Here is a 27,541-nt window from a genome sequence, read left to right as displayed (position 1 = left end):
CGGGACGAACGGAGCCTGCTTGTATGGGAGAGATAGCGATTATAGCATTCTCAAAACAACGGGAAAAAGACGAGGGCTTGAGCGACGACACGGACACGGCAAGAACGGAAACAAATGAACCCGATCCAGACGAAGGCATCGAATGCCCTAACGATGAAGTCACGCTTGCGACGCCAAGGAAGTGGGACTGAACGGACGGCATGAACCACGCCTGCTTCCCCACCACAACGGTTTCACTTCCGAAACAACACTGCGACTGCGAGCACGCAGCCGCAACGACCTTGACCGATCAGCCATGCCACCCTACGAAAACGCCACGCTACCGCACACTAAACGAAAAGCCAAACGGCTCCCGCACCATACGCAACGCACACGACAATTCAAGCAACGTCCTCAACGCGCCGAACTATGCCATTCCTACACAACGCAACTCGCCACAGGACAAACCGGACGTCTACGCCCCCACATGCATCAAACATGCGACGAGCTACACGAACACAATCGCCGACGTAAGCGGCGCGGCTAACGCAACGCCATAAACACTGTCAAGTTCAGGTCTGACGAAGGCTATCCCACGGCACACACACAATAAAATCATGCAGATTTGAAATTCACCGAAACTCAACGAGACGAACGCCCGCTTAACGAAGTTTCTAGTATCCGGAACAATAAAAAACAAACGCCAGCATCGAGCATCTGTGAATAAGCGGACAGTGATCTGGATACGAACGGACGTCAATCTACGCGAACGTTTCATTGTGCCTGCGGGCAGGCACAATTCAGATTTGGAGCACGATTACGAGAGTATCAGCGCGCCGGGAAACGAAAACGGACGACAAAAGCTGCCACCCGAAGACAGGCACAAAACCGCAGTTTACGGCCACGACCGCACCGGCAAGTCCCGAGCTCCCCTGAGCCCGACTCAGCCTAGACTTTGCTGTTTTATTCCTGAAACAAGAGGAGACGCCAGATGCAACGCGAGTGCTTACGTTCCGTTTCGCTCTCTCACATGTACGTGCCTTCGCGCAGTAAGTCGCCCTACGACAGTGCACCGCGTCAGACGTTTCTTCCTCTGTCCTGATATATATGTAACCTGTGATTTTCTAATCAATTAAACATTTTATTTCTTTCTATGTATTCTTCCATTTGAGATACGACATAGCTAACAGTGCAGATAACTTGATTATTCGTGAGTAATACAAATGTAATACTCATGAGTACAGATTGAGTACCCATGAGTGTAGAATGAGTAGTAGTCATGAGTGCACAATGAGTAGTACTCGTGAGTGCAGAATGAGTAGTACTCGTGAGTGTAGAATGAGTAGTACTCCTGAGTACAGAAGATTGAGTACTCATGAGTACAGAAGATTGAGTACTCATGGGTACAGATTGAGTACTCATGAGTACAGAGTGAGTACTCAGGAGTACAGAGTGAGTACTCATGAGTACAGATTGAGTACGAATACTCGTGAGGACAAATGAGTTTGAGTACAAGTGAGTATGATTACAAATGAGTATTTGATGAGTGAGTACGAGTGATTTTGTGAACAGACGAGCTTTTTGAGTCTGAGTTTGATTGAGTACAGCATGAATGAAAAAAATTGTGATTGAGTTTGAGTGAGTTCTTTCTGTTTTGCCGACCTATGCAGTTGTACAGCCGACGTACGCCTTCCCTTTTCTTCTAACATCAAATGCCTCTACTATCTCCCTGGTTCACCTGCACTCATGCCGCAGTAAAATACTGGTGTCCTCAAAAACGACTACATCCCCATAGGCGACAACAAGCTAGGAAATGCGTATGTCGTTGTGTCATTCTGAGAACTTTGTGAGCTTCCCACCGTTCAATGAATGCTGCCAGGTTTACTATTGGCCTCGAGGACGTACCGTATCGCGACGTACGAGTAACGTCACTTAAAGGACGCCGAGTTATGTTGTCCTCTGCTGGAACACATTTCCTGTGCTTATGCGACCATGTGTGTGTGCGTGTGTGTATGCGTGCGTGCGTGCATGCGTGCGTGCGTGTGTGTGTGTGCGTTCGTGTGTGTGTGTGTGTGTGTGTTGCCACCCCGTGCACCCTCTTCATGTTTTGATGCAATGTGCACAAAAAAGTTGTTTAGAGCCGAAATATTCCGGGCAAGCAATCAGCGCCTTGGGGAACAGCACGAACTAACAGGGATACAAATAAGAAAAATGAAGAAGACAAGCGCTGAGAAGTGCTCGCATAAATTGCAGTGTGGCTTTTTTTTATATTATAGTTATGCCTTGATTTGATAACTTATCACTGGCGTCATCTTTACGGCTGATATGTTTACTTTTCCCGACAACTTGTCCGCAATGTATGAATGGTACTAACGCGAGTTTTCAACGCCTTCGAGCTGGTATAGGCTTTCCTATGTTTAGTTTTCATTAGGACCACTTCGTGGGAACTTATAATTGCAACCTCGACTTTTGTATTTTACAGTGAGCTTGCCTTTCTCTGGCATCAAGTTCAAAAACTCACGACTCCTCACAGAAGGCGAGGCTGTGTACAAAGCCACCAAATTGAGAAGTTAGGGGAACCCAAAGGCAACACCCTCGCGCGCGACGACTTTTAGAAGAAGGTCTTCTCCAGCAGCTCCCAGCCGGCTACGTATGCTCGGAGTCGGGTGTTAGGAACTTTAGGCTGAGCGTCGCGGCCGATATTTCATCGCCGCCATCATTACACCAGCGAACGACAGTCTATAAAACTACTTTTCACCCCACTGTCACCCACTTTGTCGTATGTAGAACTTTGTAAACGCTGTGATTGCCATTTAAGCGTTCGATGATCAAAATAGCTGCCACGACTTCGGCCGTTTCCTGCGCACAGGTATCGCCATCCTTCGGGCGCTCGCCGCACCGCGTGTGAAAAGGCTGACGGTGCCGGGACTGACCTCCATGGCCGTACGACGTGGATGGCGGCTAACATTTGAGTAGCTGATGACACTACCTACCACAATATTTCATCACACTAACATCCACTTTGGCGAACTTCATTTTGCGTAATCAGCGCGACTTTAAAAAGCGGCGACGAGGTGTTGCTGCCATGACCTGTGTCGGTGCGAGCCGCTTCGTGGGCCGTGTGGGTAGGCACGGCGGGCGTCTGTGTGTAGAGTTTGTGCGAGCAGTAAACGTTTCATGATTTCCTGCTTTATACATTTCTTTCGAATGACAAGTGAACTATTGTTACGTGGCGCAGGACATGAACCATGAGATGAGGTCGATCTATTTTACACAATTTAGATGGCGGCTATCGCAGAGCTCGCACAGGCTGCACGCCAGCCGCTTCCTCGTTGTCGTCGAAGGTGGGACACCGGGTAATGTCCTCCTGTTCTGTAACATCACCCCCCGGCTAAAGACGACCGTCGCGGTCGAGCTCGGTCACCGTGAGTGGACGGGTGCGGTGAGGAGGAGGTGCGATGCGTATAAACAATGAAGTCCTTTCTGCCGCGAATGACGATGGCGGTCTCCGATGACGACTGGTCCCCGAACATCGACGCCCACAAGGCCACGACGAACCGATGAGGGTGCCGAGAACCGCGCCGGACGAAAAGGCTGGGTACACGGCATGGGCGACACGTCTTGGCTGGTCACATCTTGTGGGGTGCCGGCTCTTGATCGGCTTCTCACGGGCTGGGGGCACGGGGCGGGGGCATCGTCATGGGCTGATCGCGGCGGGGCTGGGGCTGCCAGACACGGCCCGCGTACCCTCGATGTTTGCGCCAGGGCCGAGACGGAGCGATGCTGGGGCCAGGACGGGGAGAAAGGCGCACACTCCACCAAACATGTTACGGGGTGCAGGACATGAACCATGGGATGAGGTCGATCTATTTTACACTATTTACATGGCGGCTATCGCAGAGCTCGCATCGGCTGCACGCCAGCCACTTCCTCGTCGTCGTCGAAGGTGGGACACCGGGTATTGTCCCCCTGTTCCGTAACAATATAAACATTAAGCTAGGCGACAGTCGTAGCCAACAATATCGATCGGGGAAACGAGCCGCAGCTTACGCTTACACTCGGCTCGGTCGCATACGTACGCATACACCACCATGTTCAAGTTGTTTGCGGGCAGCCTTCAATCGTTGATACGGTTATAAAGTCTGCATAAGGTCAAACTACGCTTCACACACTGAACATAACCCTCAAATTCCAAAAATTAACGCGAAAATACGCTTAGAAAGCGCGTCCTAAGAAAGCATTGTCACGCGCTGGAAGTCAAATATGCAGCAAGATAAGAACGGGTATCCTACAAGTGACGTCAAAACGATCGCAGCACCGGCCTTTTTGTTGTGGCTCGCGCACCCAATAAATGTGGGAGTTTTTAGTTAATCTGTTCCACGTGATTGATTGATAGTGTTTAACGCACTGACGCTGCAGAGGCGATGAGGCGCGCCGTACTGGAGGGCTACGGCCATCTCGAGGTCTTTAACGTTCGCCGAAATCTAGAAAAGACGAATGCTTTCGCTTTTCGCCTTCATCACAAAAGCGTCGGCCGCAGCCGGGAGTCGAACGCGCGTCCTTGTGCTCAGCAGCACAATGACATAGCCACTGAGCCACCGCGGCGGGCGCCCGTCTCGTTGAGACGGGCCCACCCGTCCATTGGATGGCCCGTACCAAATAAAATAAGCCTCTCTTATTTCTTTGAAGGTGCCATAGCGTAAGGACCTATTGCGTGATCTAGAAACCTTGGTCGTTGAAGGCTGCCCGACATTCTGCCCGATGATGGTACTTATTCGGCTTTCTTCAGTGCGGATTACTGCCTTGTACCGCACGCTATCTGATATCCGGCTCATCAGTGCCGAAAAAGTTTCGTCCTTTGTTCTCCTTTAAATCCCGGTCTTCCTTTGTATAGCTGTTTTACCCTGTGCTGCAAATGGTTAAATATTTTCTGCATTTCGGCGACTGTAAGATTGGCTCCGCCGCTTCTTAGTAGGGCCACACCGAGGATGTTTACATAGCTGTTCTCCGGGAAAACATCCGGATCTATATTTAGGGCGATTTATCTATCGTTCGCCAGAGGTCGCGGGGGTGACAGGGCCGTGAAATATTCGAAAACTAATAGACTTTTTGTGATTATACACCATACAATCAGCTTTATTTCTTACTGGGACATATTTCAGTTTGTTTCTCGTCGATATTAAAGGCCTTCTTTGGTTTTTCACTGCCTGACGCTAATTCTGTGCCATTTTTTTTAGCTAGGTTAAACAATGTTGGCGCCGTCAACAGTTTCAGAGGGAGAGTCGCTTTGGTGGTGGCGGAAATTGTGGGCACGGCTGGCGAACGTATCTGCCGGGCATACGATTACCGACGGAGCGTAGAACGAACTTCACTGCCCCGGCCTGGCACCTGAAGAAATCACGCATCTTTTTTCTTTCCACTCCGCTGTAGTATCGTTGTCCTCCTTCCTACACTCCCGTTGTTGCTGCTCTGTATTCGATATTCGTGCGGGCCCTCGTCTCTTGGTGTCCCAGTTTTAGGTTCGGAGTAGCAGGGATGACGTACTTCCGCGGACGCTTGGTGAGCTGAACTGATAAGGGATGGTTAGCATCCACGGAAAAATCGTTAAATGAGCCCAATAACGCTGCCACGCTAATACCCGTAACAGAAAATTATGCTCGAAACCAAAGAGGTAGGGTTTCGTGCTCCTCAGGTGCATCATTTTTTAAGCCTCGATAGATGACAAATGGCACACCCGGTACAAGCAACACCCTGTCCGTCTATCCCCATTTTGCTAATCAGTGTATTTTGTGTTTTTTTCTTCTTTTGTTGGGCGCAACTCAGCAGTAAGTTGATTAGGATGCTTCATTCTATCCAATCGCTTAGATGGAGCTAAATGGGTGCTCGCAATGCCCGTAAAGGTTTTGCGGTGTAAGGTATACCTGCGACGCATACAACATAACGTTCAAAGTCATGCTAAACTCGAAAGAATGCGCTAATTTCTCGGCTGGTGCTGACTACCAAGAAGAAGGGAGGAACTCGTTCTCACACGTGGAGGGAATGACTGAAGCAGGGAAGGTTCCCGGCCAAGTGCCCGGCTTGTCACCGGAGGCTGCGGCCGCCAGATCCGGAGTGAGCGTGGCCATTTGCAGCAGCAGCTGCGGGATCGGCGAGCACGCACACGGGCCTCGCTGGAGTGTGTGGCTCACGGCGGCCTGGTAGGCCATGCTCTGCACCATGGCAGGACAGCGCTGCCGAAATTCCTGCAGGGCCCTACGTGACACACGAGAATCCATGGCTGTTGGTCAATATGCTTGCTTATTTGCCCAGATGGCAAGAAGTGGTTCTACCTGGTGATGCCACTGATATAAGCACAGGTAGCGTCATCCAACAATGACGTGTCATTGTTGGATGACGCTACCGTAAAGGCGTTCGTGTAAATTTGAGTGTAAAAAGAAGGGAGCCTAAGGTAAGAGAACAATAGCCACCACTGCTAGATCCTGGTGCACTAAACGTTAAAAAAATGGCAGATGGCCTGGCTGCGCCAGAGTAAATTATGTGCGAAGGCGGGATACATTTCTCTTTATGCACCCTTCTATAGTACACCACTGCGGTTATGTGTTAGGCTACCCTATGGTTTTGCGTGATTTTTCTATATTAGAAGGTAGCAGTTCCCGGGTACAAACCAACATTGCAGCTTGGGCCAAACGCCACACTTTGGTCATACGACGTCAACCAGTACGAGTAGCGTGAAGTACGATATGTACAGTGAGTTGTTTTTCTGGTGGTTACCGGTTTAAGGCCTTAGACGTCAAAGCGTAGGCCTGCAATCCTACTGTCACGGAGCCAAAGACGACGCAGTCATCTTCAAGGAAAACAAGTTTATTGGAGCAAACTTGCGCTCCCGTAATAACTCAAAGAATACACAGGTGGTGAAGCAGCAGTGAACAAAGTGACGTGCGCACACTGGTGCCGGCGAGTCGAATGCCACCCCATCCGCTCTGCGGGAATTTATCTTCGGGCGCGAGTGTTTCTCGAACCGTCGATTTCATCCAGAACACTGTAGATCAAACAATATTATTCTCGACTGCCGACCTTAGTTCGAAACGCTCTCCCTGTCAAAAGAGATAGCATGTGCGGAACAAAAATAAAGAATGGAACCCGGGCTTCACTTTTCGCGCGGATAAAACATAACACAGCCCGGCGCAGCCGGTCGGCAAAAACAAAACATAAACCCAATGCATGCTTCGCAGCATTAACCCCCCCGTCTCTAACAGTGCATCGACCCGATGCTAAAATTAAAAAAATCCGAAGAAACAACAAAAAAGTTGGTCATCTTGTGTAGTAAGGTATCAGGCGAACCAGCCGGACGACTTCGGGCCGCGTGCTTCGTCGTGATGTTCCGGAATCACCATCCGTGATCACCTTGCAGGTAAGGTGGCCAACACGTCGTAGAATCTGGTAGGGTCAGAAATACCGTCGCAGAAGCTTCTCACTCAGTCCGCGTCAAAGGATGGGAGTCCAAGCCCACACACTATCCGCTAGGTTGCACTCGGCATCTCGGCGTCTCGGCGTCAGTGGTTGTAGCGGCCGGAATCCACCACTGCTGGTCCGTTGTACGAACTCGAGCGAGCTGGCGGGCCTCCTCCCCGCGCTGAAGTTATCCTTCGACGTCGTGGTTGAGGTCGGCGTCTTCTACATGTGGAAGCAGGGCATCAAGCATCGTAGTCGGCCTTCTTCCGTAGACAAGCTCGAACGGCGTCATCTGCGTAGTGTCCTAGATAGCCGTGTTGTACGCAAACGTGACATACGGGAGCACTTCGTCCCAAGTCTTTTGTTCAACGTCGACGTACATCGACAGCATATCCGCGATTGTCTTGTTCAGACCTTCCGTTAGTCCGTTCGTTTGGGGGTGGTACGCCGTCGTTCTCCGGTGATCCGTGTTGCTGTAGCGGAAGATTTCTTGCATCAGCTCCGCAGTAAAGGTCGTTCCATGGTCCGTGATTAGGACTTCAGGGGCTCCATGCCGCAGCACAACTTGGTTTATGAAGAACTTCGCGACTTCTTGTGGAGTCCCCCTCGGAAGAGCGGGGGTCTCTGCGTAGCGCGTGATGTAGTCTGTAGCTACGACACTCCACTTGTTCCCGAATCGTGACGTAGGGAACGGGCCCAGAAGGTCCATTCCAATCTGTTTAAAGGGCTTCGATGGGACGGCGATCGGCTACAGAAGTCCGGCAGGTCTCGTCGGCGTCGTTTTTCGTCGCTGGCAGTCACGGCAGCTCCGGACGTAGTGGGTGACGTCGGATGTAAGGCCGGGGCAGTAGTACTTCGCCTTGATCTTCCCAATACTGCGAGCTGTGTGAGATATCCGGAAAACGGGTAGTCGTGGCACGCTTCTAAACTTTCGTCACGAAGGTCTGCGGGGATGATAAGAAGATAATTCGTTCTCGATCCGGGCCTGAAATTCTTCTTCACGAGGACGGAGTTTTTCCGGCCTAATGCTAATAAGTGGCGTTTGAAAGCCCTAGGCACGGTGACGTTACGACCTTCGAGGTAGTCAATCATGACGCGTAAGTAGGGGTCGGCATGCTGCTGGGCGGCTAAGTCGCTCTCCGTCACGACTCAGAAGAACGCGCTTTCATCGGAGTCCTGTGATGGTGGGTCGACCGGAGCTCGGGACAGGCAGTCGGCGTCGGAGTGTTTCCTGGTTGATTTATGGACGATTGTAACGTCGAACTCTCGAAGGCGCAAGCTCCATCACCCAAGACGGCCAGAGGGGTCATTTAAAATGGCCAGTTAACACAGCGCATGGTCGTCTGTCACAACCTTGAATGGTCTACCATAGACGTATGAGCGAAATTTTGAAATGACCCATATAATAGCGAGGCACTCTTTCTCGGAGGCTGAGTAGTTCTCTTCTTTCGACAGGCCACGGCTGGCATAGGCGATTACTTTCTCGCAATCGGTTTGCTTTTGGACGAGTACGGCACCCAAGCCTACATCACAGGCGTCCGTGTGCATTTCAGTTTCGGCGTTTTCGTCGAAATGAGCGAGCACGGGCGAGTTTTGTAAGCGTTGTTGTAGCTTGAGGAATGCTTCCTGTTGGGCACTCTCCCAGCTAAAAGGGGTGCTATTTTTCGTCAATCCTGTCAGTGGCTCTGCAATGCGTGCGAAGTTGGCTACGAAGGGCCGGTAGTATGCGCACAGTCTGAGAAATCTGCACACGCCTTTCTTGTCTTTCAGTCTTGCGAATTTCCCTATGACTGAAGTTTTAGCCTCGTTGAGGCAGGACTCCACGGCGTTCAGCTCCTCGTACGCGATGCGGCAATTTTCAGGCTTCAGCGTTAACCCTGATTCCGAATAGCCTCGAGTATAGAATCCAACCGTTCAAAGTGTTCGTCGAAAGTTCAGACGAATACCACAACGTCGTCGAGATATATGAGAGAGGTGTGCCACTTCAGGCCAGCTAGCACAGTGCCCATGACTCTTTGAAGCGTTGCTCGTGCCGTGGACAGCCCAAACGGCATCACCTTGAACTCGTATAGGCCGTCCGGGGTTATGAATGCAGTCTTCTGTCGTTCTCTGTCGTCCACTTCGATTTGCCAGTAGCCTGTCTTCAGATCCATTGATGTGAAGTACTTCGCGTGGCAGAGGTGGTCGAGGGCGCCGTCGAGTCGTGGCAGGGGGTACAGGTCCTTTTTGGTGATTTTGCTCAGCCGCTGGTAGTCAACGCGGAACCTTAATGTTCCGTCTTTCTTCTTCACGAGTACGACCGATGAAGCCGAGGGGCTTTTTCATAGCTGTATGATGTCGCCGCTGAGCATGTCGTCGAATTGTGTCCGGATGGCTTCCCGTTCGCGTGAAGACACGCAGTACGGTGACTGTCGGGTAGGTCGGGCAGCATCTTCTGTTATAATTTGGTGCTTAGCTAGCGGTGTCTGACGTAATTTTGAGTTCGACGAAAAGCATTTGCAATAGTGATGCAGCAAAGCCAATAATTTGTTCCGCTTGTCTTGCGGGAGCGCCAGATTCACGTCGAAGGGACGCGGAAGCTTGAAGCTATCTTCGGGTGCGCATTCAAAGGCGGCGACTGCGGTCACATCACTTGCTTCTTGCGTTTCTTCGAGGAACGCAATTGCAGCGCTCTTGTTTAAATGCTGGTACTTATCGGTGAAATTAGTGACCATAACGTAGAATTGGTGTTGCTTAAAGCACGCAATGCCTCTTGCGACGGATACACCACGGTCTAGAAGCAACCTTTGGTCACTCTGTACGATAGCGTGGGTGTCAGGAGCAGCAACTTCACAGTAGACGGTGATAATCAAGATTGCACGGGGTGGCAGGCTGACATGATCATCGGCTATCCTTACAGCTGCACGGTGTTCGGAGTTCGGTTCCGGCGTCATTGATTGATCGTGGGAAAAAGTTATCCACTTAGTCTGCAGATCGATTATTGCAGCGTTATCCGTCAAAAAGTCCATTCCAAGAATTACTTCTCCGGAGCAGTTAGGCAAAATGACGAACGCAGCAGGGTACGTGGTGCCGTCTATGGTAACGCATGATGTGTACGTTCCACTTGGCGTTACGAGATGGTCTCCTGCTGTGCGTATGTGCGGACCGTCCCATCTGGTCGTAACTTTCTTTAGCTTAGAGGCAAATTATCTGCTCATTACTGGGTAGTCGGCTCCCGTATCTATGAGGGCCACTACATCAAAGCCGTCGATGGACGCCTTGACGCCGGACGCCACCTTCCTCAAGTTCGGGGTTCGTCGGGGTGTCGCATCACGGCTTGCGCGTGGTAACTTTCGGGCACAGTCCGTCGTCGTTGTCGTCCTCTCAGCGGGAGGATCGGTCATGTCGGGTATGCGTCGCGCCTTGTGGGCGGCTGTCGTCGTGCTCTGGAGTCACGTCAGGGTTAGGTCGGGTGGTAGGAATGAGGGCATATCGTGAATCACAGTGTTCGGAGCGTCCTTGCGTCGTTGGAGGGTTTTCGTTTTTCTGCCGTTGTGCAACTTCACCTCCAGAGCTTGCTGCATTTAGTTTCCCCCGCGTGGGCTGGGGGACCTTCAACGTGCGAAGTCAGCATTGCTACGGCGGTTCAGCGACTGGTATGGGTAGAGCGACGGCGATTGGTTGAAATGGGCTGGTCCACGGCTGGTGTTGGACAGGTATTCTTCGTTCACAGATGGGCGCTGGCCGAATTGGGTGCTTGGTGCGTCCACAGAGAACCCTCGCAAACCGAAACTCTTGTATGGGCAGCGACGGTAGATGTGGTAGGCCTCTCCGCAGTGGTAGCACAGCGGACGATTATCGGTGGTCCGCCACACGTCCGGCTTCCTCGGCGTCTGGTTTTGGGCTGCACGGAGTCGGGCGGGCGACATTGGACGGCGGTACGACGGGACTTCTTGGCGGCGGGTGGGAGCAGGGCGGGGTCGTCTAACAGCTGCGGAAATGGTCATAGCTTGTGGCTCGCAGGCTACTTCGGATGGCGTTGAAGTCCCCAAAGCGAGCTGAATTTCTTACCGTATCACGTCGATCATACAGGTGACTTGGGGTTGCGGCGTTGTTGGGAAGAGTTTCCGCAGTTCTTCCCTAACGACTGCGCGGATTGTCCCGCGTAGCGTATCAGAGTTAACAGCCCTGGTACCAATCGTCTCTGAAACCATTGTCATGGCCGCTGGATGAAAGGCACACTGACGTGCGGCCTGCCGCGTGCCTCACGCCAAATACTGCCACCCGCGGCGCCACCGTTCCAGGACTGGTTGCGGCCCGCGGGGCGCCGGCTTACGAGCCGCTAATTTCCAAGTGTGGGCATATCATCGGCGTGCAACGCTCTACATATGGCATTTACCAGCACTAATGTTACGCCTGTACAAAGACAAACACGATTAGGGGCGACCGAGCTTCATTTGGTTAAGATGGAAGTTAAATTCCGTTCGCAGCAGCAGCATTACGCGTTGATAGTGTGCCTTCTGTTTCGCATTGCTGTTTCGTTGTGTCTTACATCGCCCGGAATGCTCTTTGTGACCTCACGCCCGGCACAGATTTACGTTTTGTCTGCAAGCTGCCACTGCAGAGGGTATATTAAAATTCCGTACAAACAGAAAAAAATGTTTTTGTGACTGCGCTTGTTATTTATGAGTGCCAACACTTCTCAATGTTTAAGACACAACCAACTTTTATGTAGGTTTTTCCTCTTGCACTAAATAAAACACCACAATTCGTATTAATTTCACGGCACATGCGACTTGATTACACGTTGTTTAGTTATAATACTACTACCATAGCTACGTCGGCCCTTTTTTATTTTGACAATATAGTTTAATGAAAAATAATTCCAGTTTCTACAGGATATGCATACTTGTTCTCTGTAGCCTCGAAAAAATTAAGGAGAGCAGATGGGATGTCCGGGTCAACAAAATATTGAAAAAAAAATATTTGCCGAGCTTCGGCAAGCTAAATTTTTGCCCAGACAGAAAGAAAAAAGCGAAATTGTACAGAAATTCAAAAAACAAATTGCCTAATAATGCGTAAGAATTCAAACACCGCTTTTCCATTTCACTGTTTTTTCTTTGTTGTTTTAAACCAACAATGTACATCTAGAATATCATTACTATTAATTGTTCAAACTGCGTGAATTACGCATTTTTTGTGCAGATACAAGACATTACACTTCTGCATTACGTAGAGATTATGATTAGGTACTCAAAAAAGAAAGCTGACGTAATAATAACGTATGTGAAAATTTTCCTAAGCTACGAAAATTCATTCGAATTGAAGCGCAGTATATTCACAGAGCCAAACTACCGCAACGTCTTTAGAGCTCGCTAATTTGAGCACATACTGGTGCTGCTCCAGAAGCCCGGCCGTTAGCTTCAGGGATAAATGCATATGGGTTTAGATCTGCAATGAAATAACGGAGGAAATGTACCTAGCCGTAGTTCTCATCGCAAAGTTTAAAAAATGCTTAGCAGCTAGGAGAGTGGACCGTACGCACTGTATCTTGAAGACAGCACGACGCATTTATTTTAAATGCGACGCTCAGAGCATCTCTTGTCGGCGGACCTGTGCTTCCTGCGTGCGTCCGTTGTTGTCCGCGTGCGTCCGTTGTCCGCAGCCACTCTCCCCCTCTCCTCCCGATAGCGAACACTCTCGCGAGGGGCATTGGATTAGATTGGATTGGATTGGCTTGGCTTGGATTTGGATCGGATTGGATTAAAGTGGATTGTGTTCGATTGTGTTGCGTCATAGCCGCGGCAGACGCGCTGGCGCCGGCGCGTGCCCAGGTGAGAGCGTGTGCGGCCCAGCGCGCTCTCACTACGCCGGTGGGCGGCGCTGCGCGCGGTGCTGCGCATGTGCAGTACTCTCTCTCTCCGCGGTCTCCTGTCCTTCGGGTGCGCTGCGCATATAACGGGTGTGCCGCTCTCCGGTGGCCTTTCGGTCGACGGTTGCTCTCCGCTTGCGCTTGAACCCCCCTCAGCGTCGCATCACACCAGGGTTCCCGCGAGGGGAGGTGGGCGTAATTTTTCTTTCTAAACCGCCTCTGGAATCAAGTTTTCAGTAGCGTGTTTAATGGCGTTGTCGTGCCTGCGAAAATGAAACAACCCAAATCTCTATGCGCGGCAAGGCATGATCGAGCCAGTATAAGGGTATCAAAAGACACCGCATAGCAAAATTTCTAGTCTTTTCAGATCCTTTTTCAAACATCCTATCGCGTGTCCCCGTTTTATGAGGTGCGCATTCTGACCGGTCGACATGTTTTTCAATAAAAGTGTCTTTAGGGCCAACTTTATTCCGTCGCCGGCAAATATTCGTCCCTCTCCCGTTTGACGACACCGCCTTTCCCGAGGAAAGGTGACATTTTTGGAATTTCGAACGAATAAAGTCCAACCAAATACCCGCCGCTTTTATTGTAACTAATCAACTTGCGGCTTTAAATTGTCTTCAGACAAAGCTAACCGGTGGTTACTATCTTTTTGTTTAATATTATCTTTTTTTAAAGGAGCCATGAAGAGAAAATACAACTTCGTTTAATTTAAAAGAACTAGGATTCAGTATCTCACTCAGCTCCATTACAGCCACAAAAGATGTTTTATAACAAAAAAAAAAGCCAGAAGTACTTAAAACCTTTCAAATTTTGCGCCACAGTGACGTGTTACGAGCAAGAATTACGTCATACGGGCCAACAATAAAACATAATTTTCAGTGCGTGAACTGCACGTTAGCATTCAAGTGATGTGGTCAAATGGAACTAGAGGCCCCATTACAGACGTCCAGTCATGTGTCGTCGCGATAGGTCAGTTAGGCGGCCGCCAATCGCACAAACAAGGTTCTGTGACGTCATAGAAAAGTTGCGGGAAATTGGCTGGGGGGTCGCGACTGCTTCACACCTTTTCTTTAATATCTCCGTTATTTGTTCGAAGGTTGCGATAATATTGGTATCATTGTTATCGGCACAAGCCATCTTTTTTATCACCCAACTTCTATTTTGTCTTCATGGCTCCTTTACAATGTCGTCAAATATGGAGCGTCTTTTTAGATTTGTTAGATTGAACATGTATTGCCTATATCTCACTGAAGAATTATTTTACCTTCTGGCTGCTTCAGTCACGGCCGGACGGCTGAATTGAGCGACAGACTGACTGACATACATACATACGGACAGTCCGTTTTCGCGGTTGAGTAGCCCAGGAAGGACAACAATATCTTTAAAACCCGTGCGCTGGCTGTGTCTCTCAGTCGGCGCAAGCGCTCGCCTACAGGGACCGCCCCGCTCCGTCCCGAAACCAGTCCCCGAACGCTAGCGCCGCGAGGGAGTCAAGCGGCGGCACACGTAAACACCACCACTCACGCCCTCGCCCGTTGAATTCCGGGCGACGCGGCAGGCCGCACCTTGCGTGCGCTCTGATCCAGCGGCCGTGCCATTGCATTGATTGGGCAGTCGTACTGCCTTGTTCGTATGTCAAGCGTCTTCCCCAACCCGGCGGCCTCAGACGGGAATACGTACATGGTCTTGGGGGGTTGCGAACAAAGCACGGGAAGAGCTCTTGCTTTACCGCTCGCATCAGAAACCTTAGTTTCTTTTCTTCGCTCATTTCTGGGTCCGCACATCGAAAATGTCGGTTCATCTCCTAAACGAACACGAGCATGCTTTCATTGGGATGCTGCGTGCGTGTCTGCAGCAGCTGCTACGCCCGTTCCTTGCGTATGAGAGTTGCGAACGTTTTGGAAAGCTCGGCTTTGAACAACTCCCACGTCGTCAGCATACGTTCGTGGTTTTCGAACCAAATGCGTGTGGAGTCTTCAAGATAGAATAGCACTTGCCTGAGTGTTTCGTCATCATCCCATCGGTTAAATGCTCGGACCCTTTCGAGATGCTTCAGCCGCTCCTCAGGAGCGTCCGCAGGGGACCCGTAAAATGATAGTGGCTCCCTGGGTTCCTGCAGAAATACAGGAGTGGTCGCTGCGTTGGTCGTCGTGGATGCGTTGTTCATGGAACCGGTCGGTCGAGGCGTCTTTCGCCTTCACTTTATCCGGCTGCAGTCCAAACTCCGGCTTTTGGCCTAGCTGTCGGCGGCTGGCACAGTTGGGCTTGGCTGACGACTTGAGGAGGGTTTAAGGTGCATGTACCCCGCACCTCCACCAGATGTCACGAAGCCAAAGACGACGCAGTTGTCTTCAAGGAAAACGAGTTTATTAGAGCGAACTTGTGCTCCCCTAACAACTCAAATAATACACAGGCGGCGAAGCAGTAGTCAACAAAGTGACGTGCTCAGACTGGTGCCGGCGAGTCGAATGGCGCGGAGTCCGCTCTGCGGGAATTCATCTTTGGGCGCGAGTGTTTCTCAAACAGTAGATTTCATCCAGAACACAGTAGATCAAAAAAATATTATTCTAGACGGTTAACCTTAGTTCGAAACGCTCTCCCTATCAAAAGAGATAACACATGCGACATAAAAATAAACAATGGAACACGGGCTTCACTTGGCAGGCGGATAAAACAGATAACACAGCCCGGCGCAGCCGGTCGGCAAAAGCCAAACATAAACAAACCCAATCCATGGTTCGCGGCATTTTCGCCAAAAACAACACATAAACAAACCCAACGCATGCACGGTTCGCGGCACTATGTTATAGTCTAATATTAAGCAAACTTCAGGTTCAGGCTTAAGACAGCCCGAGCAACACCATACGCATAGTACACCGGTCTTAGGGCCCGTATTGACGGCTGCAACGCTTCCCACTACCAGGGCGTTGGTAAAAGTGGTGGCAAACAACACTCACTCCTGTCCGCAGAGACCCACGCGCACACACTGCAGCAGAGAGTATAGCACGGGACCGTCGAAGGTGCGCGTGAATGAAGACCAACGCTGGATAGCGTACAGCGCGTGTATCTCGCGACGCACGTTGAGCTCGTCGGATGACAGCAACTCGAACAGCAGCGGCGCCGTCGCCTCCACGAACTCGTCGCTGGACTGCCACAGCTGCAGGTCAAAACGGCACGTTTGACTTCGTAGGATCAACCCATTCTGCCTCTACGAGCGTTTTCGAAGAATGGGAAGCCAACCTATCACTCAAACACCGAAAGTTGGATGCTTTTCACGAGAAAGTATATCAAGGAAACAATAATCTGTCTTGCAATTTTGCATTGGTCGTAGAGACAACAGTGCAAGCCTGCTTTTGCGCAAGGGACGCACTTGCGCTGTTTGTGTGCGTACATTCCATTTTCACTTAGATCATATGCTGTGCCTCCTAATTGGGTGAATTCACGCAATTGCTCACGCTGACTGCTCCCCGAACATTGTGGTCAAGACCACTTGCGACGATTAGAAGAGGGAAATTTGAAACTTGCGATGGGAAAAATATTGATTTTGAGGGAGTAGCGGTTCTGGGAATTGCAAAAAAAACTGCACTCTACGCAGAATGCTGTGACTCGATATTATTTATTTTAGAAACTAAATACTTGGCACTAGAAACTCTTTCTGCTTTGTAGGAATGTTTAAACACAGTTTAGGCATGTTTAATAAGTTAAGCAATTGTAAACATACTCCTAAGCGTAAAAAAGCAATTTCTGCCTATGTGGTTTGGGTGTTTCTGTGGGTATTTTCGAATGCAGTAAAATTACGCCTTTCGTAGAAAAGCTATCGGCTTTGAAAATGTTTTCTTTTTCAGATATTTTGACTGACTTTGCAGAAGCGATTGATTTCTTAAGTTTTCAACAAACGAGTCATACTGTGCAATTACTGTTTACCAAAACCTTCTATATCATGGAATGACCCGGCCCACTGACCCGCCTACATACTTCCAAGTGATGGCGGCTAGCACTAGTGCTTCCACAGCAAAAAGAAGCCAGAAAGGCAATGTTTGGCTCATATACTATTGTGTGGTCGTCTGTCGGAGCACGGTTCATCAGCAACTTACTACGAAGTAAAAAGCCCTTTCGACTAAAATATACGCCAGACCGAGGCAAAAGTGGTTGACCAAAGCTGGAATGCTTTGTACAACAGAAACCTATACTCTGTTTGAACACTATCTAGGCCTTCCAATGACGACATAAGGCATCAAGCTTAGGCTGATTGACCGCCCGCGGCTATCGTGTGAACAAACCAGCCTTACCGCTCTTTGCCTTTAGCGCCAGCTGATCAAAAAGGTGTATCGATAACTCAGTTAATTAGCGAATTGTACCCATTCGTTTATAATTACAACAATTCGAAGCAGCGCTAACACACGGGACGTGGGACAACATGGCGCTGACTACCAACGGAAGGTTTTTTTCAGCAGACTCCACCATCAACCAAGAAAGGAGAGCAGGAAGGCAAACTCGAGATATAAAATATAAAACCTCAAACGTGTCAGAAGAAGGCAAGGGAGCATTGAATAAAACACGTCGCAAATTATTCGGGGGGAGCAACGAAGCCCTTCACTTCAACCGCGGCCGAGCTGCGAAGCCTAATGACGTGGAATCTCCTTATTTTGAAATTTCCGAGTGCCTGGCTTACTCAATTTCCTCCTTCTATATTCATTAGGTATGCGTCGGCTATTTATTGTTTGCGCCGACGTTTGTTAGCCCTTGTTGCAGGCTCGTATCAGCGACCATTGCCATTCACGGCAGTGTAAATGCGACATAGAATAATCAGACAGACTTGGGAGGCTAGTATCCGCGTATATATTTAACATGACCTACTCGGCTAGTAAGGAACCAGATAGCGCGTCGCTGGCACTGTCTTGTCACCCCTAATTCCACACAAATGTACGCGCATGGTTCACGTGCTCAAGCGCTTCGTCGTCTGCTACGTCGTTGTCCACCACCACCGTGGAACCTTGGCAGAACGCTACATATATTAAAGGAGCCATGAAGACAAAATACAAGTCTGGTTTATTAAAAGGACTGCTTAGTCCCGATAACAATGATACCAATATCATCGCAATCTTCGAACAAGTAACGGAGATATTAAAGAAAACGTGTGAAGCAGTCGCGACCCCCTAGCCAATTTCCCGCAACTTTTCTATGATGTCACGGAACCTTGTTTGTGCGATTGGCGGCCGCCTAACTGACCTGTCACGACGACACATGACTGGACGTCTGTAATGGGGCCTCTAGTTTCATTTGACCGCATCACTTGAATGCTTACGTGCAGTTAACGCACTGAAAATTATGTTTTATTGTTGGCCCGTATGACGTCATTCTTGCTCATAGCACGTCACTGTGGCGCAAAATTTGAAAGTCTTTAAATACTTCTTGCATTTGTTTCGTTAAAAAACATCTTTTGGGGCTGTAATGGAGGTGAGTGAGATACTGAATCCTAGTTCTTTCAAATTACACGAAGTTGTATTTTCTCTTCATGGCTCCTTTAATGTTACGGCCTAGTAAAGTTTTGAGAGTACTGGAGTTGGATCCACCTAGGTCTTTCCGCACGTGAAGCCATGTCGTACACGACCCCATAGTGCCAGCGCACTTAGGGTCTCGGGCGCCTGTAATGCAATAGCGTTATTCGGCTGGTTTTTCCATTTCCCCGAGGCTGCTAGCCGTCCGCTCTCAGCCGTGCTCATCAAGCGTCCGCGGAAATGCGTCACCGCTGCCTCCCGAAAGCTACAACTGAAGCACCAAGATTCGAAGGCTCGCCCGAACTGGCAAAATGGCGTAAGGGTAACCGGCGTGTGGAAAGGAGGACCGTGATGCAGCGGCGGAGACGAAAGAAGCAGAGTTTCTTTGTAAGTATACTAGAGAGGAATCAGCGCCTAGAAATCCATGTCGGTGTAGGGGTTATGGGAACCAGTGCTGCTGGGTTGGCATGTCTATTGGATTCTTAAGCGTTTTCTTGGGTTTGATTTCTTCAGTATTCATTACGATGTCTACGATGTAGCCGCAGTAGTCGAAAATCGCTTCACTTCCCTTGCTTTGCTTGGTACCTTGAAATTCGCTCTCTTTGTTCATGCTAAGGCAGCTGTGCTTCATTATAAGGAAGAGGGAGGACTAGTACTGGCGAGCTACCATCCATAAAAGTATTTATAAATACAAACCCACAATGTAGGCATTCTTGTTTGTGGGAAGGAGTGTTTGCCTCGCGGTTCTTTTTTGCAGTAGCAGTACATCAGAGTTCTTCAATATATGCACTACATATGCTAACAGCACGCGGACACCTTCACTGAGCAGGTAATTAGTCGCCGCGAAAGTTATAGCGGACGGTCAGTACGCCGATTCACCGCGAAGGCAATGTTCTTATAGGTACGCCCATAAAACCTTCCTGAGCTTTTCAAGAAATTGGTTATTGAAATATTGACAAAGTCAGAGTTTTTAGTGAGTCTTCTTCCAACATTTCGCAATATTGTTAACTACCAGCTCGATCTGCAGAATAGTAGGCACAACCATCGCAACGCAATGTGCAACTCATGCAACTCATGCAACTCAAAGCAAAGCTACTCTTACATACGCGCCGTACTGTTTCTCTACCCGTGCTATTTTTGTTGTTTGAGGTATTGCAGTGCTTCTTAAGGAATATTAAACTAATAAAAGTAGCACTTGCACGGGTTACATTGTTACATTCACGAAACAACAAAACACAGGTGAGGCTCACGCATTGTGGTGGTTTGAACGTGCGCTTTTTGTTGGCGGTAACTGATACATTAATATGCCGCGGCCCGTGCTTGTTGATGAAAAAAGGGGCAGTTTAATATCATCGCTGTCCCCTTTTATATACAAGGGCGGCAGTAGAAAGCGTCCACGAATGCGGTGGTAACGTCGAACAGGGTGCAGGTGAGTTGCACACAGTATGCAGCGGCGCCCACAGAATATGCGCCAAACACACTGCGAGCCGTGCGTTCGCGTGGCGAGCGCATGGTGATTAAAAAAACGGTAAGAGGACAAGGAAGCATCACACTGCCCAGACGGTGTAGCACAGATGCGTCGTGTACGTCCGATCGCTGAATGCCACTGTGCAACCAACCAAGAACGGTTTTGTTATCGGCTTCGGCGCCGTCGGCAGATCGCAGACGACAAGGGAGAATATTTCCTTTCTCGTTTCGGTACTTGTTAAAGGCCGTACAGAGGGCGCTACATGTTGTGAGCTAAATGTGGGAACTCTCTGGGCTGGGAGAGAAAACCCGCGATTTTCTCCCCCACCCCCCCCCCCCCCCCCCACCCTTTTTCTTAAGAGCGTCGTTGGTGAAGCCACGCGAAGCCTAAGGCGCTGCAAATCTAAGATAGGAGTTCTGCCACCAGATGTCCTTTCAATCAAAGTTCTACGCGTGGCGCCAACAACTTTATTTGACAGCTTTTTTGACCGCTGGGTCCGCACCTAGAAGTATGTCTTACACCGTGGCTCACATGAACTGACTGTGCTGAGTCTACTCGCTCCACGGCCATTTCTCCATTTCATGGTGTTTTCTTTCCTTGCATTATTCAAAACATGTTCATCATAATTTTCTAGCTGAAGGTATAATCCAAGCTACCCTGTCGTGCTGGTTATCTGCGTCCACCATGTCGGGAAAAAAGATCCGAACGTTAACCTTGTGGGTCTGGTTAGTACAGGTAATTGTAGAAATCCAGAGCCCCGTTTACCCTAGTCGCGTTTCGGTGATGTATATTGGGTAAGCAGCACAGCCATTTTAACCATGAAGGTTTGCTTTGCGGGGCTGATTGTTACCGCAAACCAAAACACCTTCGCTGACTAATCCGCCACAATTTGAATCGTTCGTTCCACCAATTTCTTTTGAAGGAACAATTCCTTGCTTATCAGTGCCTTTCTTCAGCAAATTTAGTCAGCATCAGCACCTTCACCAGATATTAACAGCCACGAGAATCACGAGGCAGTACTAATCTGGGGTGACGGATTGAGAAGGAGCCGAGAGAGAATCATTGAAGGGGTGAAGATTGCAAGTGAAGATCATAGTGGGGAGGAAGAAATGGAGCAGGTGACGGTGAGAGGGGAAGGAGTGCGCATTTCCGATGGCCCAACTTTGTCCTCGGCACGTTTACGGACATCGAGTGTAAAAAGTACTCTTCCAGCCAAATCAGTTTCGCGCAATTGTCTGGCGTCCGCGCATTCCTCCGGGGGCGTGGTTCGCTGGTGGTCGGGAAATACGAGGTTATTACCGCTTCTGGCTTATGAATTATTTACAGGAACTAACAGCGCTGCCTTGGCTGGTGTGAGACTAATGACTGCCCGGGACCATTCGTAAGATAGATGGAGGGGCGCCAGTTTGCAGCCATGCAGGAAGCGTGACAAAGGGATTAATGAGGGCTCACTGGTACCACAAAAAAGTCCTTGGCGTGTGCTCGTAACTCCTTACCGGAAAGGGACGGTGGAGTCCTTTTATTGTCCTGCGTGACTCGATCCATTTGATCACATCGATGTTTTCCGGGGAATTGAGGTTCACGCTCGCAACAGCTGCTTGAAAAGGCGTTCAAAGTGTGGGAAAATGGACCGCAATTTTAAACTATAAAACATAACGGCAGTGTCGCCGCACTTTTGCTTCTGGCTGTAGGTTTTCTATTGGGCCAAAGAATGCTGGCATTTAAAGCAATTTTATTGCACGTCTCCGCCTTTGCCTTCATTCAGAACACGTGCGGTCTGCAGGCCCACAGTCTGACATCTTTTTTCGATGTACTTTAGCGTACGTTTCAGGCTACTGGGCTTTCTCGGCTAGGGTTGGCTCTATTTTGCATTTTGGGAATCTGTGTCGCCAAAACGCTGCCTTCCCGTTTCCGCAAGTCTCTCCCCGAATACAACGCGACGTCACAGTACCGCGGTATCAGCTCGCAAGAAAACACCATTAGCTAACTGTACTCTCTCGTCGCATCAGTTTCCACAGCTGATGCTTTTGTATTCTTTTCACGGGTTTTTTTAGATGCGAAGCAGCTTATGGTCGCGCCTGTTCCCTCCGCCGTTGTGCGGCGTCCACACCCCCACTGCGCATGCGCCGTCTCCTCCCCCTACTCTCCTCTCCTTGTGCATCTCCTCTCCTCTCCGGGATTGCGCAATGAATGGCAAAACCTGCGGCTCCGCGCGCGGTAATGCGAAGCAGCTTAGGGTTAGAGGCGTGACGGTACCCGCTTCGCATACTACTCACGGTTCCCCTACGGGAAGATAGTGAAATTTTTTTCTATCTTACCAGATTTGGCACGAAATCCGTGTTTCTTTTCGGTGAGGCCAGACAACAGCCACTCCTCTTGAGGCAACGCTCCCGCCCCTGCAATCTCCACTACGCTCAACTTCAATATGTTCAACCCCGCTGATCCGGGGTAAAGTCGGGTGACGCTCACCCTCCCCCGAACAATGTTAAGGAACGAAAGCGTAAAAATTGGTCCTTTTCTGTATGAAGGTTTTTATAGACGCGAAAGCCAGGTGGAAGCAAGCAGTTAGTTCCTCTTCTTGCCCCCGGGAGAGACTGTAGATTGCGCAGCAGAGCAATACGGCTACTACTTCTACAAGGAATCTCCCCATGCATCTATCGCTAGATGAAGGTGAACGCGATATTTAAAAGCCTTTTCAAGGAGGCCGGGAATGTTGCATAATAATGGTTTTAGAAACAACATAATAGGTTTGCTTTATTTTTGAAATTATATATTTCCAGCGCTAGCAACGTACTAGTTTTTTTCATTTGTCCGATTGTGGTGTTGCTGTTCGTTATTTATTAAAATTGATTATCTGTCCGAAATGTTTACATTTACCTTTGATGAAATACATTTGCGCTCACCGCAGAGGCAGCTTTCGTTGAAATAAGCGATAAGGTTCACTGTGAAACCTAGGAAATGTACTTACGTCGAGCTTAGTGACATGACTGTCATGGATGGGGTTGTAATGGCTTATCTCACAATGCGAGGCAGATTTTAGTACTGCCAATCATGTAACCGGATTTAGGAAGCTAAACTGAACTATCCATTTTGGGCCTGAAAGCTAGTGTTCGATAATAACGTCCCACTTACACTGCACATACATTCCTGTAAAAGTACACTATACGTGTGTGCAGGCTCGCGTAATGCATCTGTACAGCCGGTGGGCCTGCGTAGCCCTTGTGCGAGACCCTTTCAAACATGGACTGTGCGCACGAAATTTATTTAGGTGCACTGCATTCGCCGCCCGAACATTTGCTGCCGTGAACTTCGGAGGTCAGATGGTACTTTCAACGGGAGAGATAAAAATTCCCCGCATTTCCCCGAGGGGAAGAATGTGAAAGTGCGAATGCACGAGTTGAATTTGCGCGGTTCGGTAATGTTCGCGAAAGAGAGATCACACACACACACACAACTACAAAGAAAGAAAGATGCATTTATTCACAGACACCTATTTGTGTTCTCGTTGTACTTGATTGCTAGAGCGGATCTCAGCTTTGAAATTTCGTGTCAGTACTCCTTTAAGCAGGTGCATTAGCCCTTCTTACGCCCGATTCTTGGCCAATCCCCCACGTGGGTATGTGCCATGTCAGCGGCCAGGCAGCGCGCGCCCATCTCCCCCCGTTGCCAAGGAAGACGAGGAGATTCCTGGCCAATCCCCCACGTGGGTATGTGCCATGTCAGCGGCCAGGCTGCGCGCTCCCATCTACACGTGCGCGGACATCGCCGGTGGACGCAGGTTCAGGGTCGCTTAAGAAGTGCATTGCACTTAATATACGCCAGTAAGATCCCATCACTGGTTCCGCTTGTTCGTCGCCTGTAGCTACCGGCTGGAGAACGCAGAGACCAACCCAACGAGCGTTTCTTCCTAAATTAACGTAGGCGCTGCCGGTTAATTACGTATATTTTGCCCCAAATGTACCTTCAGATTTCTTTGCGCTAAACAACGGGGAGATGTATGACAAGCGCCAGCGGTTCACGACTTTTAAATGCTAATGTCTGTGTTGTCACGAAGCCAAAGACGACGCAGTTGTCTTTAAGGCAAACACGTTTATTGGAGCGAACTTGTGCTCCCCTAACAACTCAAGTAATAGACAGGCGGCGAAGCAGCAGTCAACAAACTGACTTGTGCAGGCGAGAGTCGGCTAGTCGATTGCTGCGGCGTCTGCTCTGCAGAAATTTTTCTTTGTGCGCTAGTGTTTCTCGAACCATCGATCTCATCCCGAACACTGTAGATCAAAGAAGATAATTCTATACTGTTTACCTTAGTTCGAAACTCTCTCCCTGTGAAAAGAGATAACACGTGCGGCATAAAAATAAAGAATGAAACACGGGCTTCACTTAGCACACGGATAACATACTAACAGCCCGGCGCAGCCGGTCGGCAAAGACGAAACACAAAGAAACCCAATGTATGGTTCGCATCATTACCCCCTGCCCCGTTATAAGAGCGCATGGACCCGATGCTATAATAACAAAAAGTCAAAACACAAAAAAGTTCGTCATCTTGTGGAGTAAGGTTTCGGGCGAACCACGTGGACGACTTCGGGCCGCGTGCATAGTCGTAATGTTCCGGAATCACCATCGGGGATCACCTCGTAGGTAAGTTGGCCAACACGTCGTAGAATCTGGTAGGGTCCGAAATACCGTCGCAGAAGCTTCTCACTGAGTCCGTGTCGTCGCATGGAAGTCAAAACCCACACACGAGCCCCTTGTGGTACTTAGCGTCTCGGCGTCGCAGGCTGTAGCGCCCGGCATCCACCAGCTGCTGGTCCGTTGTACGAACTCGAGCGAGCTGGCGGGCCTTCTCCGCACGCTGAAGGTATCCTTGGACGTCAGCGTTGAGGTCGTCGTATTCTACGAGCGGAAGCATGCCGTCGAGCATCGTAGTCAGCCGTCTTCCTTAGACGCTCCCGTATGTCACGCAAACGTGACATACAGGAGCACTTCGTCCCAAGTCTTATGTTCAACGTCGACGTAAATTGACAGCATATCCGCGATCGTCTTGTTCAGACGTTCCGTTAGTCCGCTCGTTTGTGGGTGGTACGCCGTCGTTCTTCAGTAATCCGTGTTGCTGTAGCGTAATATTCCTTGCACCATCTCCGCAGTAAAGCCCGTTCCACGGTCCGTGACTAGGACTTCAGGAGCTCCATGTCGCCCCACAACTTGGTTTATGAAGAACTTCGCGACTTCTTGTGCAGTCCCCCTAGGAAGAGTGGCGGTCTCTTTGTAGCGCGCCATGTAGTCTGTCGCTACGACGATGTACTTGTTCCCGGATCGTGACGTAGGGAACGGGCCAAAAAGGTCCATTCCAATCTATTGGAAGGGCGTCGATGGGACAGCGATCGGCTGGAAAAGTCCGGCGGGTCTTTTCGTCGTCGTTTTGCGTCGCTGGTAGTCACGGCAGGTCCATACGTAGTGGGACACATCTGTTGTAAGGCGGGGCCGGTAGTACTTCGCCTTGATTTTTCCAATAGTGCGTGCTGTGCCAAGATGTCCGGACGACTGGTCGCCGTGGCACGCTTCCACAATTTCGTCGCGAAGCTCTGCAGGTATTACAAGAAGATAATTTGTTTTCGTTCCGGGGTTAAAATTTTTCTTCAAGAGGACGGAGTTTTTGAGGCTGACTGCTGTTAAGTTGCGTTTGAAGGCCCAAGGCACGGCGACACTGCATCGTTCGAGGTAGTCGATCATGACGCGCCACTCGGGGTCGGCACGCTGGTGGGCGGCTAGGTCGCTCTCCACCACGACTCCGAAGAATGCGTTCTCTGCATTTAAGTCTGGAGGCGGTGGCTCTAGGGGCGCGCGGGACAGACAGTTGCCGTCGGAGTGTTTCCTGCCGGATTTATAGACGAGTGTAACGTCGAATTCTTGTAGGCGCAAGCTCCATTGCCCAAGACGGGCAGATGGGTCCTTCATATTGGCGAGCCAATACAGCACATGGTGGTCTATCACAACAATGAATGATCTATCATACACGTATGGGCGAAATTATGAAATGGCCGTATGATAGCCAGGCACTCTTTCTCGGGGGCAGGGTAGTTTTTGTCCTCCTTCGACAGACCACGACTGGCATAAGCAATTACCATTTCGCAACTGCTTTGCTTTTGGGCGAGGTCGGCACCCAAGCCCATATCACTGGCGTCCGTGTGCATTTCCGTTTCGGCGTCTTCGCCGAAATGAGCGAGCGTGCGCGGGCTTTCCTCTTGGGCATTTTTCGAGCTGAAAGGGGTGCAATATTTCGTCAACATGTGAGTAGTTCTGCAATGCGTGCGAAGTTTGCTGCGAAGCGCCGGTATTATGCGCACAGTCCGAGAAATCTTCGCACGCCCTTCTTGTCTTTCGGTCTTGGAAGTTTGCTATGGCTGACGTTTTCGCCGGGTCAAGCAGGACTCCCGCGGCGTTGACGACGTGGCCCGAAATCTTCAGTTCCTCGTACGGGAAGCGGGACTTTTCAGGCTTCAGCGTTAACCCCGACGTACGGATGGCTTCGAGTACAGACTCCAACCTTGTAATGTGTTCGTCGAAAGTCTGGGCGAATACCACAACGTCGTCGATGTATACCAGGCAGGTGTGCCACTTCACGCCACCTAGCACAGTGTCCACGACTCTGAAACGTCTCTGGCGCCGTGCATAGTCAAAATGGCATCACCTTGAACTCGTATAGGGCGTACGGGGTTATGACTGCAGTGTTCTCTCGACCTCTCTCGTCCACTTCAATTTTCCAGTAGCCTGTCTTCAGATCCATTCATGAGAAGTACTTCGAGTGGCAGAGGTGGTCGAGGGCGTCGTCGATTCGTGGCAAGGGGTAAACGTCCTTTTCGGTGATTTTGTTCAGTCGCCGGTAGTAAACGGAGAAACTCAATGTGCCGTCTTTCTTCACGAGTACGACCGGAGCAGCCCAGGGGCTTTTCGATGGCTGTATAATGTCGTCGCTGAGCATGTCTTCGACTTGTGTCCGGATGGCTTCCCGCTCGTGTGAAGACACGCAGTACGGTGACTGTCGGGTAGGTCGGGATCCATCTTCGGGTATAATACGTTGCTTCGCTAGGGATGTCTGACGTAATTTTGAGCCCGACGAATAACACTCGCTGTAGCGACGCAGCAAATCCCATAATTTGTGTTGATTTTCTTGCGGCAGCGCCGTGTTCACGCCGAATGGATGCGACAGCTTGAAAGCATCTGCGCGTCCGCGTTCAAAGTTGGCGACTGCGATAACTTGACTTGTTTCTTGCGTTTCTTCGACGAACG

General features: G+C 49.9%; 1 protein-coding gene across 1 annotated transcript in view; it reads right to left on the bottom strand.

Moving 5' to 3' along the window:
- Nucleotides 1-27,541, bottom strand: part of LOC144149528 (kelch-like protein 23) — a 178,529-nt gene that overhangs the window by 92,293 nt on the left and 58,695 nt on the right. Inside the window, exons 3-4 of the mRNA XM_077681184.1 lie at nt 16,243-16,442; nt 6,008-6,231 (exon numbers count right to left, since the gene is read on the bottom strand). Coding sequence (XP_077537310.1) covers nt 6,008-6,231; nt 16,243-16,442 — 424 coding nt within the window. The remainder of the gene's footprint in view (nt 1-6,007; nt 6,232-16,242; nt 16,443-27,541) is intronic.

This window comes from Haemaphysalis longicornis, unplaced genomic scaffold (genome assembly GCF_048455015.1).
Source record: "Haemaphysalis longicornis isolate Haplotype H1 unplaced genomic scaffold, Haemaphysalis longicornis Haplotype H1 scaffold_1, whole genome shotgun sequence".
Lineage (NCBI taxonomy): Eukaryota > Metazoa > Arthropoda > Arachnida > Ixodida > Ixodidae > Haemaphysalis > Haemaphysalis longicornis.
This window is presented reverse-complemented; position numbering and strand designations above follow the sequence as displayed.